The following is a 12,771-nucleotide window of genomic DNA, read 5'->3' as shown; positions in this document are numbered from 1 at the left end:
AGACAAACAACATAGGCAAGACTAGGAAAGAGGACCTGTTTGGGAATTATCAGGCACTAGGAAGTAAATTAAAGAACAGGTTCTCAAGGGTTATAATCTCTGGATTACTACCCGAGCCATGTGTGAATTGGCATAAGGATGAGAAAATTGGGGAAGTAAACACATGCCTAAAGGAATGGTGCGGGAAAGAGGGGTTCCATTTCATGGGGCATTGGCATCAGTATTGGAAGAGGAGGGATCTGTACTGTTGGGATGGTCTTCGCCTGAACTGATCTGGGAGCAGTGCTCTATCGGAAAGGATAAATAGGGTGGTCACAAGGACTTAAAACTAGCAAGCGGAAGGGAAAGAAAGGGTAAAACTATGGGAAGTATAATGGTTAACGGGAAGCAAAGCAGTAGGTTACCATGTGGGGAGGAGGGTTCAACTACATGGAAAATTATGAAAAGGAAGGAGAACTCAGGAGATGCTATTAATGGAGGTGTTAGGATTAAAAGAGAAGGTATAAAAACTAGCATAAAGGCACTTGACCTGAATGCTCATAGCATTCGAAACAAGGTAAATGAGTTGATGGCACAAATCATCGCGAATGAATAAGATTTAGTGGCCATTACAGAGACATGGTGCAGAGTGGTGACGACTGGGAGTCAAGTATCCAGGGGTATCAGACTATTCGGAAGGACAGACGGGTAAGGGAGGTGGTGTAGTTCTGATATTTAAGGATGACATCAGGGTGTAGTGAGAAATGATATAGGTTCTATGGAGAAAAAGGTTGAATCCATTTGGATGGAAAATAGAAAAAGTAAGGAGAAAAAGTCACTGATAGGCATAGTCTTTAGGCCACCAAATAATAACATCATGGTGGGGCAGGCAATAAACAATGAAATAACTGATGCATGTAAAAATGGTACAGCAATTATTATGGGGGTTTTAATCTACATGTTGACTGGTCAAACCAGGTTGATCAAGGCAGCCTTGAGGAGGAATTCATAGAATGTATCCGTGACAGTTTCCTCAAACAAAATGTAATGGAACCTACGAGGGAGCAAGCTATCCTACATCTGGTCCTGTGAAATGAAACAAGAATAATTAATGATCTCACAGTTAGGGATCCTCTCGGAAGGAGCCATCACAGTATGGTTGAATTTAAATACAGATGGAGCGTGAGAAGGTAAAATACAATACTAGTGTCTTATGCTTAAACAAAGGAGACTACAATGGGATAAGGGAGGTGTTGGCTAAGGTAGACTGGGAGCAAAGATTTTATGGTGGGACAATTGAGGAACAGTGGAGGAATTTCAAAGTGATTTTTCACAATGCCCAGCAGAAGTATATACCAGTGAAAAGGAAGGAATGTAGAAAAAGGGATAATCAGCCATAGGTATTTCAGGAAATAAAGGAGCGTATCAAATTGAGTGAAAATGGATACAAAGTGGCAAAGATTAATGGGAAACTAGAAGATTGGGAAATCTTTAAAGGTCAACAGAAAGCCACGAGAAAAGCTATAAAGAAAAGTAAGATAGATTATGAGAGTAAACTAGCTCAATATAAAACAGATAGCAAAAGTTTCTACACATATATAAAACAAAAAAATATAAACATTGGTCCTTTAGAGGATGAGAAGTGGAATTTAATAATGGGAAATGAAGAAATGGCTGAGGCATTGAACAGGTATTTTGTGTCGGTTTTCACAGTGGAAGACACAAAATAACATGCCAAAAATTGATGACAAGGAGGCTATGGCAAGTGAGGACCTACAAATGATCATTATCTCTAAAGAGGTAGTCTTGGGCAAGCTAATGGGGCTAAAGTCTCCTGGCCCTGATGGAATGTATCCCAGGATACTAAAAGAGATGGCGGAGAAAATAGCAAATGCACTTGTGGTAATTTACCAAAATTCGCTGGACTCTGGGGTGGTTCCCGCAGATTGGAAAACAGCAGATGTGACGCCACTGTTCAAAAAAAGGAGTAGACAAAAGGCGGGTAACTATAGGCTGGTTTGCTTAACTTCTGTAGTGGGGAAAATGCTTGAATCTATTATCAAGGAAGGATTGGCGAGACATCGGGATAGAAATTGTCCCGTTGGGCAGACGCAGCATGGGTTCATGAAGGCAGGTCATGTTTAACTAATTTACTGGAATTATTTGAGGACATTATGTGTGCGGTGGACAATGGGGAACTGGTGGATGTGGTGTATCTGGATTTCCAGAAGTAATTCAACAAGGTGCCGCACAAAAGGCTGCTGCATAAGATCAAGGTTCACGGTGTTACGGGTAATGTATTAGCATGATAGAGGATTGGTTAACTAACAGAAAGCAAAGAGTGGAAATAAATGGGTGTTTTTCTGGTTGGCGATCAGTGACTAGTGGTGTGCCTCAGGGATCAGTGTTGGCACTGCACTTATTTACAATTTACATAGATGATTTGGAGTTGGGGACCAAGTGTAGTGTGTCAAAGTTCACAGATGGCACTAAGATGGGTGGTAGAGCAAAGTGTGTAGAGGACGCTGGAAGTCTGCAAAGGGATATAGATAGTTTAAGTGAGTGGGCAAGAGTCTGACGGATGGAGTACAATGTTGGTAAATGTGAGGTCATCCATTTTGGTAGGAATAACAGCGATATGGACTATTATTTAAATGGTAAAAAATTGCAGCATGCTATGCGGAGGGACCTGGGTGTCCTTGTGCATGAATTGCAAAAAGTTGGTTTGCAGGTGCAGCAGGTAATTAAGAAGGCAAATGGAATTTTGTCCTTCATTGCTAGAGGGATGGAGTTTAAAAACAGCGAGGTTATGTTGCAGCTGTATAAGGTGCTGGTGAGGCCACACCTGGAGTATTGTGTACAGTTTTGGTCTCCTTACTTGAGAAAGGATGTACTCGCACTGGAGAGGGTGCAGAGGAGATTCACTAGGTTGATTCCGGAGTTGAGAGGGTTGGCTTATGAGGAGAGATTGAGTAGATTGGGATTATACTCATTGGAATTTAGAAGAATGAGGGGGGATTTTAGAGAAAGATATAAAATTATGAAGGGTATAGATAAGATAGAAACAGGGAGGTTGCTTCCACTGGTGGGTGAAACTAGACCAAGGGGCATAGCCTCAAACTAAGGGGGAGTAGATTTAGGACTGAGTTGAGGAGGAACTTCTTCAGCAAAGGTTTGTGAATCTGTGGAATGCTCTGCCCAGTGAAGCAGTTGAAGTTACCTCGTTGAATGTTTTTAAGACAAAGATAGATAGATTTTTGAACAGTAAAGGAATTAAGGGTGATGGTGAACGGGCGGTTAAGTGGAGCTGTGTCCACAAGAAGATCAGTCATGATCTTATTGAATGGCGGAGCAGGCTCGAGGGGCCAGATGACCTACTCCTGCTCCTTGTTCTTATGTTCTTATGTTCTAGTCTTGTAGGTGATGCCATAAAAATTCAAAAGTTCCAGTAATAACAAGTAGATGGGGGTGGGCACTCACACTTGGATAGAGCCCCCCTTTTTTGAGCTGCTGCTTGGTAAATGAAGGATGGTAGAGTGACTTGCAGCACAGCAAGACAGTATAACTGGTTTTTCCAGCTAGGGGGTCATATCACATGACTCCCACCTCTCCACTTTGGTGTTGAGAAAGTGTGGATTTTTTTTACATAGGTACAACTCCTTCACCACTGCCAGATTACCTCCTATTGTTTGAGGGTTAGACATGGCTTGTCAGTTTAAGGAGGAACCTAAATTTATCCTTTAGCTATTGAGGTTGTGCCAGTTTGCCCTCCTGCTTTGGCCCAATCCATGTAACTAATGCTTTGAACTAAAATTCGGACTAGTTTTCCATTCATCCACATCCTTCTGGTTCTAGCATCAGAGCTTTTTTATTCTTACTCTAACTCTCCAGCCCCATCCACCTCCTCATAGGGAGATCCTATGAGGAGGTGGATGGGGGCAAGGCAGTGGACGTGGTATATATGGATTTTAGTAAGGCGTTTGATAAGGTTCACCATGGTAGGCTTCTGCAGAAAATGCAGATGTATGGGATTGGGGGTGATCTAGGAAATTGGATCAGGAATTGGCTAGCGGATAGGAAACAGAGGGTGGTGGTTGATAGTAAATATTCATCATGGAGTGCGGTTACAAGTGGTGTACCTCAGGGATCTGTTTTGGGGCCACTGCTGTTTGTAATATTTATTAATGATCTGGATGAGGGTATAGTTGGGTGGATTAGCAAATTTGCTGATGACACCAAAGTCGGTGGTGTGGTAGACAGTGAGGAAGGGTGTCGTAGTTTGCAGGAAGACTTAGACAGGTTGCAAAGTTGGGCCGAGAGGTGGCGGATGGAGTTTAATGCGGAGAAGTGTGAGGTAATTCACTTTGGTAGGAATAACAGATGTGTTGAGTATAGGGCTAACGGGAGGACTTTGAATAGTGTGGAGGAGCAGAGGGATCTAGGTGTATGTGTGCATAGATCCCTGAAAGTTGGGAATCAAGTAGATAAGGTTGTTAAGAAGGCATATGGTGTCTTGGCGTTTATTGGTAGGGGGATTGAATTTAGGAGTCGTAGCGTTATGTTGCAACTGTACACAACTCTGGTGCGGCCGCACTTGGAGTACTGTGTGCAGTTCTGGTCCCCACATTACAGGAAGGATGTGGAGGCTTTGGAGAGGGTGCAGAGGAGGTTTACCAGGATGTTGCCTGGTATGGAGGGGAGATCCTATGAGGAGAGGCTGAGGGATTTGGGATTGTTTTCGCTGGAAAGGCGGCGGCTAAGAGGGGATCTTATTGAAACATATAAGATGATTAGAGGTTTAGATAGGGTGGATAGTGATAGCCTTTTTCCTCTGATGGAGAAATCCAGCACGAGGGGGCATGGCTTTAAATTGAGGGGGGGTAGTTATAGAACCGATGTCAGGGGTAGGTTCTTTACCCAGAGGGTGGTGAGGGATTGGAATGCCCTGCCAGCATCAGTAGTAAATGCGCCTAGTTTGGGGGCGTTTAAGAGATCCGTAGATAGGTTCATGGACGAAAAGAAATTGGTTTAGGTTGGAGGGTCACAGTTTTTTTTTAACTGGTCGGTGCAACATCGTGGGCCGAAGGGCCTGTTCTGCGCTGTAATGTTCTATGTTCTATGTTCTATGTTCTATTCACTATGGTGGCACAGTGGTTAGCACTCTCAGCACCAGGGACCTGGGTTTGATTCCCAGCTTGGGTCACTGTCTGTGCGGAGTCTGCACATTCTCCCTGTGTCTGTATGGGTTTCTTCTGGGTGCACCAGTTTCCTCCCACAGTGGGAGAGACATGCAGGTTAGGTGCATTGACCATTTAAATTCTCCCTCAGTGTACCCGAACAGGCACCAGAGTGTGGCGACTAGGGGATTTTCACAGTAACTTCATTGCAGTGTTAATGTAAGCCTATTTGTGACACGAATAGATAAACTTGTGACACTAATAAAGAAACTTTAAACTGTATTTATTAACATTTGAGTGTTGAACTGTACTGTTGGCATGCCAAATCAAAGCATTTTTCTTTTTGCAAAACTGTGGGAGATTAAATTCTTCAGGTTGTAAACCAATCCCCTAGATATAATAATAGTTATATAATAAGAATTTGCATCTTTTCTTTTTTAACAGCTTGTTCTAATTCCTTACTATTCCCAGTCCTGCTGTCCTTGAGAACAATAAAACAGCAGGAATAAAGTACATTCCTGCATATTGTTCTTAAGCACATTCTTGAGTAAACTCGAATCATAAAACGCAGAGTCCAACACACAATTCTTAGATGTTGTTCCTTTAGATAAATTCCTAGGACTAAGCACCTGAGAATATAATATAGGATATAACCATTTGGCATGACCTCCTTTTTCTAGACATAAGTCTATTTCTTAGAAACATAGAAAAACTACAACACAAACAGGCCCTTCGGCCCACAAGTTGTGCCAAACACATCCCTACCTTCTAGACCTACCTATAACCCTCCATCCTATTAAGCTCCATGTACTCATCCAGGAGTCTCTTAAAAGACCCTATTGAGTTCGACTCCACCACCACTGATGGCAGCCGATTCCACTCGCCCACCACCCTCTGTGTGAAAAACTTACCCCTAACATCTCCCTTATACCTACCCCCCAGCACCTTAAACCTGTGTCCTCTCATAGCAGATATTTCCACCCTGGGAAAAAGCCTCTGAGAGTCCACCCGATCTATGCCTCTCAACATCTTATATACCTCTATTAGGTCTCCTGTCATCCTTCGTCTCTCCAAGGAGAAAAGACCAAGCTCCCTCAGCCTATCCTCATAAGGCATGCCACTCAATCCAGGCAACATGCTTGTAAATCTCCTCTGCACCCTTTCAATCTTTTCCACACCCTTCCTATAGTGAGGCAACCAGAACTGAGCACAGTACTCCAAGTGGGGTCTGACGAGGGTCTTATATAGCTGCATCATTATCCCCGGACTCCTAAACTCAATCCCTCGATTGATAAAGGCCAGCACACCATACGCCTTCTTAACCACCTCCTCCACCTGCAGGGTCGATTTTAGAGTCCTATGGACCCGGACCCCAAGGTCCTGCTGATCCTCTACAGTACTAAGAGTCTTTCCCTTTATATTGTACTCCTTCATCCCATTTGACCTACCAAAATGGACCACGACGCATTTAGCTGGGTTGAAGTCCATCTGCCACTTCTCCGCCCAGTCTTGCATCCTATCTATGTCCCTCTGTAACTCCTGACATCCCTCCAGACTATCCACAACCCCACCAACCTTCGCGTCATCGGCAAACTTACCAACACATCCCTCCGCTTCCTCATCCAGGTCATTTATGAAAATGACAAACAGCAAGGGTCCCAGAACAGATCCCTGGGGCACAGCACTGGTGACCGACCTCCATTTAGAAAAAGACCCATCTATACCCACTCTCTGCTTCCTTTGGGCAAGCCAGTTCTGGATCTACCGGGCAGCAGCCCCTTGGATCCCATGCCCTCTCACTTTTTCTAGAAGCCTTGCATGGGGGACCTTATCGAACACCTTGCTAAAATCCATATAAACCACATCTACCGTCTTCCCTTTGTCAATGTGTTTAGTCACATTTTCGAAGAACTCCACCAGGCTCGTAAGGCACGATCTGCCCTTGACAAAGCCATGCCGAGTATTCTTGAGCATACTAAACCTCTCTATATGCTCATATATCCTGTCCCTCAGGATCCTCTCCATCAGTTTACCAACCACTGAGTTTAGACTCACCGGTCGATAATTACCTGGGCTATCCCTATTCCCCTTCTTGAAAATAGGAACCACATCCGCAATCCTCCAATCCTCCGGCACCTCTCCGTCTCCATCGACGACGCAAAGATCATCACCAGAGGCTCTACAATCTCTTCCCTCGCCTCCCACAGTAACCTAGGATACATCCCATCCAGACCCGGCGACTTATCTATCTTGATGCCATTCAAAGATTCCAGCACAACCTCTTTCTTAAAATCCACATACTCAATCCTTTCAGTCCACCGCACGCCCGCAGTACATCCACCCAGGTCCTTCTCCTCTGTGAAAACCCGAGGCAAAATACTCATTGAGCACCTCTGCCATTTCTACTGGTTCCGTACAGACTTTCCCGCCTTCACCTTTTATAGGCCCTATTCTGTCACGTCTCATCCTTTTACTCTTCACATATTTATAGAACGCCTTAGGGTTCTCCTTAATCCTACCTGCCAGGGCCTTCTCGTGACCCCTTCTGGCTCTCCTAATTTCCTTCTTTAGTCCCTTCCTACAAGCTGTATACTCTTCTAAATCCCTATCTTCGCCAAGCTCTCTGAGCCTTTTGTACGCTTTCCTTTTCTTCTCGACTAGGTCCTGCACAGCTTTCGTGCACCACGGCTCCTTTAACCTTCCAACACCTCCCTGTCTGCTCGGAACGTTGTCCTGTCGAACTCTAGACAGACATTCCTTGAAAAACTGCCACCTCTCTTCAGTACATTTCCCTGAGAATACCTCCTTCCAATTTACTCCTCTAATTTGCTGTCTAATGTCTTCATATTTCCCCTTACTCCATATAAACACTTTCCTAGCTTGCTCGATCCTCTCTTTTTCCAATGCAAGCCTAAAGGAGATAGAGTTATGATCGCTATCCCCAAGATGCTCTCCCACTGAGAGATCTGACACCTGTCCAGGTTCATTGGTCAGTATCAGATCAAGTACAGCCTCTCCTCTTGTAGGCTTGTCCACATGCTGTGTCAGGAAACCCTCCTGAATACACCTAACGAACTCTTCCCCATCCAATCCCCTTACCCTAGGGATATTCCAATCTATGTTTGGGAAATTAAAGTCTCCCATCACAACAACTGTGCTATTACTGCATCTCTCCAGGATCTGTTTCCCTATCTGCTCCTCCACCTCCCTGTTACTATTGGGCGGCCTATAGAAAACTCCCAGCAAAGTGACCGGCCCCTTCCCACTCGGAACTTCCACCCACAGAGACTCGGTGGACAATCTCTCCACAGCATACACCTTCTCTACAGCTGTGACACTATCCCTGATCAGCAGTGCCACTCCACCCCCTCTCTTGCCTCCCTCCCTTCTTCTACTGGGAGGAGAACTGGATAAATTTGTCTCAGGCTAAGATTATTGAACTTAGAAACTCTAAGAGTCAGAGCATGGCTCTTAGTGTGGGAGTAGTGGTTGAAGCTGGGCCCTTCTCAGAGAGTATTCATCGAGACTTAGCCCCTAAAGAAACTTTAAGAAGTTCTATTTTTTGGATATAATCTATATTTTACCCATAACTTCAGTGAATAAGTGGTATGGGATCTACTTTCAGCTACAGTCTAAAATGTCACTAAGCCCATGTTCCAGGAAGCTAGACCATTGGCTGCTCTTTTGGAGAGCACATCCTTAGTGACAACTCTCCCAGTTTTACATTTGGAATCTGCATTCAGTCTGTGGACATATAGCTTTCTGGAACCTGGGCTTCTTGACATTTTGGACCATAGCTGAAAGATGGAAATCCAAGTGGACAGCATTATAATAGCACTTAAAGCTGCAGTAAACCCCTCACCACTTGGTCACTAAAGTTATGGTTAGCACTTTGATTAAAACATAAATTATATCTAAATAATTTTCACCATTCTTCTATTGTACGAAGGACTGATTTTAACTTCTGGAGGTGGCAGCTAACAGGGAGTAATGATTTGGTTGCCCATAATACTTCCTGATTGATTACACTTTCCATTCACTTCAATCCTCTACTACACATGCTCAAGACATCATGGGGTTAAAGAAGGTAGATTACCACCAACTTTTTAAGGACAATTAGGCATGGGCAACAAATGCTGGCCTTGCCAGTGAGGCTAACGTTCCTTGAAAATAATTTTTAAAATCTCAAATGCTATGGATCCTTAACATTCAGTGCCTTACGGGAATATCATACAATAAATAACTTGACTGAGGCCAGTATTTTTTTACTTTTGTCTACTTCAGTTGGAAGATTATAGTTATTACCTATGGTGTGTACATATCAAAATGATCAAACCCATTCACTTCTATATCATTCATGATTTGGAGACTAGATAATATTTTATGCCAATTCACAAATATAATGTAGGACCCAACATTTTAATATTTCAATTTTTCATATAATTTATTTTCTGTATTTTGTTAATTAACAGAATGAAAGCTCTATTTTGCTTCCCTTTCACATATTTACAGCTCTTAATCATAGAAACCCTACAGTACAGAAAGAGGCCATTCGGCCCATCGAGTCTGCACCGATCACAATCCCACCCAGGCCCTACCCCCATATCCCTACATATTTTACCCACTAATCCCTCTAATCTACGCATCCCAGGACACTAAGGGGCAATTTTAGCATGGCCAATCAACCTAATCCTGGAGCATGGATTAAAGCATGGATTGTTTTAATTAAAAAGTATTTGTATGATAAATATTGGAAAATATGCTTGTATTCCATTTACAAACTGAAAGAAAATCACAGAAAAATTATGTTAGCAGTTATCATGAAATAAATTGAACTTTGGAAAAGCTAGCAAATAAAAGGGAATACATAAATTCTATACAATCCTTTACTAAATATTAAATTCACTTTCCACAAAACAAGGTCCTATCTTTTTCTATGAGATAAATTCAGGTTTACAAAACATCTTCAGAACTTGTATTAAAATATGAACAGTTGCAAATTTCATTGCATCCTTTATAATTAGTGTAATATATATGAGTGTTGCAGCAGTAATGATTCCTCCATATGTTGGAATCTATGACTTGTAAACAATTGTCAAACTTCAGTCCTGCTATTTGTCATGATATGCTCTCCATGTTTTTCACAGTTCTGGCTGTTAGCCCTGTAAAAGAGAAAAAATATTGAAGTACTAACGAGGTAGAAATTACATTTCAAGTTAAATAAAACAAAATCTAATTGCAATTTTCTGAATTTTCCAAATTTTTGAAGGGTAAATTACCCTTTATGTCCCAAGATTTGTAAATTAGATGGATTAGTAAACATGTGGAGTTACGTGGATAGAGCAGGGGGGATCGCCTAGGTACTATACTCTGTCAGATGGGATTGTTGTCAGTGCAGACTTGATGGACCAAATGCCCTCTTCTGCACTGTAGAGATTCTATGATTCTATTTAATTTTGTTTTATTCAGAAAAGCTCAGAACTGAGCCAGCTTTGGGAAGACATTTTGGGGATTCCTCAGAAAGAGTTTAAGATGGGCACTTGAAGGGGGGCAGTGATGAGTCTGAAATGACAGCTGTAGGCAAAAGGTCTTCTGTAGGCCCTTTTCTAATGACAACCAATTACCCTACTCTGTGTTTGAGTGCCATTCTGAGCCTTTCTTTTGCCCTTTATCATGCAGGAATGTTTTGGGATTGGCTGCAAGAAAGGAGAAACAGAAAGAAGTTCTGTCAGGAGATATCTGACTTGCTATTTCCACATATGTGAGTAATGTCATGACGGGATTGGGGATGGATGCAGGAAGTATAACTTTTCTGCTTCAAATTCTTGTACCACTCTCCCCAACATGGGGTGCACCTCTATCTGCTCTCACAATTACAAAAGATCCATGTTTTGTATTTTCTGAATTTAAAAAATCTCCGATAATAATTTTTTTGCACACAAAAGTGGGATTATTATACTATTTACCTTCTCTTCTTATTAAGTTACATTTTTAGGGCACCGTTAAACACCAATGTTTGAATTGGGGACCATTTCCCCCAGATACTTGATTTGCTAAAGAACCTCTGATGTGGGCAAGATTAGGTTTTAAAGTGAAATGTTGATTAGCCCACAATTAGCATGAGGTGCCACCTTAGTAAAGGAGTTGAAACTTACACAAGGATGGTGGCCTGGAGGATTGTTATGCAGCTGACTGCTTCTTAAAATGCCTCACAGAGCTCAGGCCTAAGAGATCTTAAGCTGTTCCATTGCTGCTTGCCAATGGTGGATGATTCAGTTTCTGCCTGATGCTGCTTAATGATAAGTACTAAAATCGTCACACTCACATTAGTTCTCATAATGAGGTACTTCTAATTATAGGAAAGAATTATTCATGCCCGTCAATTAAAGAGCTGCTGGGGCATCAGACAGAGACTGCTATTGCCATCTCTGTTGCCAGGCAACTGCATGTCCAAGCGGTCTAGATGTTCCAGAGTTACTTTCCACAAGCTGTTTTCCCGTAATTTGATTAATGACATTGTATTGTGGAATCACTTCCATTGTTGAATGCAAATCAAATTTATTAAAGAAGAATAGTATTGTAATTACATCACTATTGAAAAAAAATCAATTTTTTATGCAAAACTTTTAAATTTGTTTAATAACTGCATTTAGGTTTTTTAAAAAATTGTCCCACTTGCCGGGTAACAGTGTATAATACTACAATTATCTTCTGCTCTAAGTGCATAATCATGACTGTATTTCTAATAATTATAGAGCATATAATGTTAGCAGTAAGACAAAATGAGTGATTACTCATCAACCACCTGACTGTATCCACCCATCCCCCCCACTAGCCCAGCCCACCCCTTAATATCTAGTTGCATTGACTTCAACAGAACTGGTTGTCAGGTGGGAAGTATAACAAGTGGCCAATGTAATACCACTCGCTTAATGGTATCACTGAAGATGAATTTCTACATCCAGTGGTATACAGCACAGATGTGGAGCATTCAGTCCATTGTGCAACACTGGTTATTTGGTTTCAACTGACATTACGGAAGACCATTATTTCAATAAATATCTACCTGAGCTCATGGAGTGCCAATTTATTTTTCATTCGGACTTCTTCTGTTATTGGGTAAAGCTGGAATATTAATAACCCAATGATAATCAGTCCTGTAGGTGCTGCTCCCACGAGCAGTTTGAGGGTGAAAGCCACAGAAGGGGGTTGGAAACATGCTCCAGTTTCATAGCCTGCAAAACTAGGACATGAAGATCATGAAGATTTTCTGGCACCTACTCTAGAGCACACATTCCTCATGTTATGTTACCCTGTATTGTTATGATGCTAACTGTTCTAATTGCAGATTGAACTGGTAATGAGATGTCGAAGTCCTTACACTAGCTAGATAAAATTACAGTCAAAACAACTATTAAATTCCAAGATGTTTCTTGCCAGCCAACGGCAACTGAAAGAAAGCAAAATACTGCGGATGCCAGAAATCTGAAATAAAAACAAAAAAGACTGGATAAACTCAGCCGGTCTGGCAGCATCTGTGGAAAGAGAAACAGAGTTAATGAGCAAGATTTTCTGGCCCTGAGTTTCTCGATGGTGGGAGGCGGCATGCTGTTTG

The 12,771-nt window shown here is 42.2% G+C and overlaps 1 protein-coding gene across 1 annotated transcript in view; it reads right to left on the bottom strand.

The window, feature by feature from the left end:
• Nucleotides 1-12,218: 12,218 nt before the first annotated feature.
• The window catches only part of LOC144494003 (sodium-dependent lysophosphatidylcholine symporter 1-like), a 149,244-nt gene continuing 148,691 nt past the window's right edge, over nucleotides 12,219-12,771 (bottom strand). Inside the window, exon 17 of the mRNA XM_078213577.1 lies at nucleotides 12,219-12,399. Within this exon, the coding sequence (XP_078069703.1) occupies nucleotides 12,219-12,399 (181 nt within the window). The remainder of the gene's footprint in view (nucleotides 12,400-12,771) is intronic.

Source organism: Mustelus asterias, chromosome 5 (genome assembly GCF_964213995.1).
Source record: "Mustelus asterias chromosome 5, sMusAst1.hap1.1, whole genome shotgun sequence".
In the NCBI taxonomy this organism is placed as follows: domain Eukaryota; kingdom Metazoa; phylum Chordata; class Chondrichthyes; order Carcharhiniformes; family Triakidae; genus Mustelus; species Mustelus asterias.
The sequence above is the reverse complement of the archived record's forward strand: the minus strand, read 5'-3'. Positions and strand labels throughout refer to the sequence as shown.